Source organism: Arachis ipaensis, chromosome B08 (genome assembly GCF_000816755.2).
Source record: "Arachis ipaensis cultivar K30076 chromosome B08, Araip1.1, whole genome shotgun sequence".
Classification (NCBI taxonomy): Eukaryota; Viridiplantae; Streptophyta; class Magnoliopsida; order Fabales; family Fabaceae; genus Arachis; species Arachis ipaensis.
The window spans coordinates 5035269-5039687 of record NC_029792.2 but is presented as its reverse complement, the minus strand read 5'-3'; the positions used below and the strand labels follow the sequence as shown (position 1 = coordinate 5039687).

The 4419-nt window shown below is 40.4% G+C and overlaps 1 protein-coding gene across 1 annotated transcript; it reads left to right on the top strand.

The window, feature by feature from the left end:
• On the top strand, positions 240-1923 carry LOC107613914 (arogenate dehydratase 3, chloroplastic). The gene has a single exon (XM_016316108.2). It carries the CDS (start codon positions 504-506, stop codon positions 1794-1796), a length of 1293 nt encoding a protein of 430 aa, XP_016171594.1. The 5' UTR covers positions 240-503; the 3' UTR covers positions 1797-1923.

Sequence of the window (4419 nt, the reverse complement as noted above, 5' to 3'; positions counted from 1 at the left end):
TTAAGAAATTATATTGATGCATATTTTGGTCATTCCGATACATCTTTATATCAATGAATGGTATAATTAATTAATTAATTAATTTTTTTCTTAATGTTATATCAATTATTTTTTTATTAATTTAATAATAATAATAATTAATTATAATAAAAGTACATAAAGAGAATGGATAAAATTTAAATAAACGTATCTACTATCTAGCAAGTAGAAAGAGAGAAAGAAATAAAATAATAAAATATTACAATGTGGGAGGGGAGGTATAGACAATAGGAGGGTAGGTGTGAGATTGACCAAACGACCTGAAAAATACCATCTCCCCCCTAACACTTGCTACGCAGTTTCTCCAACAACTCCATCTACCACTATTTAAGCCCCTTACCCACCCCACCATTCTTTTCTCAGCTTGACGTTTCCTCCTCCAAAGAGAACACCAAGCTAGAAAACACAAACCCCTTGATTGACCTTCAATTTCTATTTCATTTCAATTTCAATTTTATTTCGACATGACCACCCTAACGCAGCCACCTTCCAATGCTCTCAGTCTCAGTTACCTCCTAAAACAGCATTCCAAACGGCCCGGCCCGAACCGATTAACTGTTAAATGCGTTTACGCCTTCGAACCCACCAGCTTCGGAATCGGCTCCAACCGAGTGGACTGGCAGAGCTCCTGCGCCATTTTATCCAGCAAAGTCTTTTCGGAGGAAAAATCTTCTGCTTCCTCTAATTCCACCGGAAACAACAACTCTGCCGCTGATAACATCGCCGCTGTTAACGGCCACAAAACCGCTGTTACGGACCTTAATCTCGTCCCAATTAACGGCAGTGCAGACAGCGCCAAGCCGCTCCCTCCCAAGCCGCTAACGATTTCTGACCTCTCGCCGGCTCCAATGCACGGTTCGCAGCTTCGCGTTGCGTACCAAGGCGTTCCCGGCGCATACTCCGAGGCCGCCGCCGGAAAAGCTTACCCTAACTGTGAGGCCATACCGTGCGACCAGTTTGAGGTGGCGTTCCAGGCAGTGGAGCTCTGGATTGCCGACCGCGCCGTACTCCCGGTTGAAAACTCCCTTGGCGGATCGATCCACCGGAACTACGATCTCCTCCTCCGCCACCGCCTCCACATCGTTGGCGAGGTACAGCTCCCTGTCCACCACTGCCTCCTCGCTCTCCCCGGCGTACGAAAGGAGTACCTCAGCCGCGTAATCTCGCACCCTCAAGCTCTAGCTCAGTGTGAGCACACTCTCACAAAGCTCGGCCTCAACGTGGCTCGCGAGGCCGTCGACGACACCGCCGGCGCCGCAGAGTTCGTGGCAGTCAACTGCCTCCGCGACACGGCTGCAATCGCGAGCGCTCGCGCGGCAGAGCTGTATGGACTCCAGGTTTTAGCGGATGGGATCCAAGACGACCCGAGCAACGTAACCCGATTCGTGATGCTGGCACGAGAACCGATAATTCCCCGTACAGATAGGCCGTTCAAAACGAGCATTGTTTTTGCGCACGATAAGGGCACTTCGGTACTTTTCAAGGTGCTATCGGCGTTCGCCTTCAGGAACATAAGCTTGACGAAGATTGAGTCGCGGCCGCACAGGAACCGTCCGATCAGACTCGTGGATGATGCGAACGTTGGAACGGCCAAACACTTTGAGTATCTATTCTACGTTGATTTTGAGGCGTCCATGGCAGACGTTAGGGCGCAGAACGCCTTGGCAGAGGTGCAGGAATTCACCTCTTTCTTGAGGGTCTTGGGTAGTTATCCCATGGACATGACCCCTTGGACACCCTCTTCCAGAGGAAATTAGCATTTTCTTTTAAATTAATTAATTAATTTGTAATTTTGAGTTTTCTGAACATAAGTACAAAATAATTATTTCATTATTTCGATTCTCTTTTACAGGGGATTGTATTTATGTTCCTAAACTTATTTTTTTTTAAAATTAAGTTTGAAAAGTTTTAAAATATACGGAATTTTGGTGTGAAGAATGACTATGATTCTTTTACGAATAATTTTGCCATTGTATTTAAGAAAAGAGGAGAAAAGTGTAGATAATAATGGAGTATTTTTGGGATAACTTCTTGGAACTTGGAACTTTGTGTAGACGCTCATGTACTCTTTTGTGCCCCTGCATCACTGTGTGTGTTTCTTAAATCTTAAGCTTGTCATTTCTTATCTCTTTTTGCCATTTATCTGAACTCTGAACTTGCTAATGATACCTATTTTATTGTAGCTAATTTACTAATAAATAAATAATATTTATTAAATTGTAAATATTTTATTTTTTATATTATAAAAATAAGTTAGACAATTTAAACACTGCAATAAAAAAAACTATAAAATTAATTTCTATATGTATTTCAATCCTAATAAGCGTGAAGGTGAAATACTAGCATATTCAATAAGAAAAAGCTAGTTTATATTCAATTTTGGGGATGAAAACGTAATTATCTTACAAAATATCTTGTAACACTGTAAATACTTTTCCTTGAAGCAAATTGATACTGAAACGTACCCATCAAATATCTTTTAAATATTTATCTTACAAGGGAACTAATATTAATTAATTCTTTATTCTTTTATACTAGTCCCCATCATTTTCCATAATTTAATGGAATTAGTATAGTATTTTGGCGAACACTACCAACCACTACCCTAAATATTTGTTAATTATAAGCTCACAACTAGCCCGTTGTCAGATTAGTATATTAGCTAGTGGAACCAACAAAAAAGCATTAGATTTTGTTATTGTCCGAACTGCCCCTTGATTTCGGTACATCATTTTGTAATTTACCAGTTATGCAGCAAACTAGGTAGGCATTGGGCCACAAGCACCACAACTTGCACACACGAAAATAAAGCCTAAGAATGCAAGGAACCAACCTCTGCCTCAATGCTCACCAACCCGAACTTGTGGAGTGCCTCAATTCACATTTCAAGATTGGTTGCTGCAGCTGAGATATAGTTGAGATGATATATTAATATATTTTTTAATATATTATATTTGAGTTTGAATTTTAATAATATTAACTAATAAATAAAATCTTTTAAAATTGTCGAATATGTGAGTAAATAATATATTTATATTTATGATGTAATATCTAAAATTAAAATTTGTTAAAGCAAAAGACAAAGTCAAAACTTAGAATGCACCCTCACCAAATCTTGTCCCGGTTGGTCATATTGTCTTTTTATTCCATTTTGGACCAACCAATTAAATGTTTTATAATCTACACTTTTTGAAAACTATTTTTTAATCCAACATGCCTTAATTGAACTCATCAACCCGGAAATCAAAATAAAGAGAGAGTATAACAACGCTTTTTTTAAATTAATTAAGTTTATTTATGTTTAGTGGGTCTGGAATGTAGTCCATTATTCACATTGTTTACAATTTTCGTTATTTATCTAGCAGAAATTGTGAATAACGTGAACAATAGGCTGCACTTTCGTCTTTTAAAATTATCTTTTTAAAAATTCTACTTTCGTCTTTTACACTTTAATCATTCACCAACCTTTTTACTGCCACATACCCCCTTCCAAATCCTCATTGCATCGTCGGTTCCTCCCTCACTAGCCAGCCTCAGCGCCACGGAGCTTCTTTTCCATCAAGCCGTCGGTTTAGAATGAAAATAACCATCCACGTACCTAGTAAAATGAACATCCAACAAATTTTATTGTATCTACTTAAATCTAATCCAAATTAAATTAAATGAACATCCACTTTAGAATGAAAATAATATTCACATTTCTAGTAAAATGAACATACAGCAAAGTTTATTGTATCTACTAAATCCAATCCAAACTAAATAAATTTCCATTTTAGAATAAAAATAGCTATCTCCATGCTTAGTAAAATGAACAACAATTCACCTAATTAACCTAAAGAATAAAAGTCATATCCAGAAAAAGGGGAAAAAGAAGAAAGAGAAAGATGAGGAGGATGAGCACCATGGCAGCAGAGGGAGGACGGTGGTGGAGGGAGGACGATGACGAGACAGCAGCAGCGCCACCCAAGGATCGCGAGGCAGCAGCAACGACGCCCGTGGAATGCGAGACAGCTGCAGTGGCGCATGGGGAACGCGCGCGATGGCATCACTCGTGTGGCAGCAGCCGGCAACAGCAACCTGGATGATAGGTTGATTGGATTGATGGCTCCATCGATGGTTCACTCTCCAGTGGCTTTTACTAGAAATTACAGCGCTTTATAACGACAAACCGACATGATGCAGCAGCAACGCCGCCAGAAAAGAGTGATGCGAAAATAGCGGCAACTGCACAAGGAAGCAACAGCGGCGCAATACAGCTTTAGCAATCGGCGAGGGCGCACTGCGAGATTGCGGGAAGGCGCATTGGGGTGAGCGGCGGAGGGGGAGGAGTGTCGGATTGAACGGTTGTGTGAGTGGCGGAGGAGGAGGGGGGTTGAAATT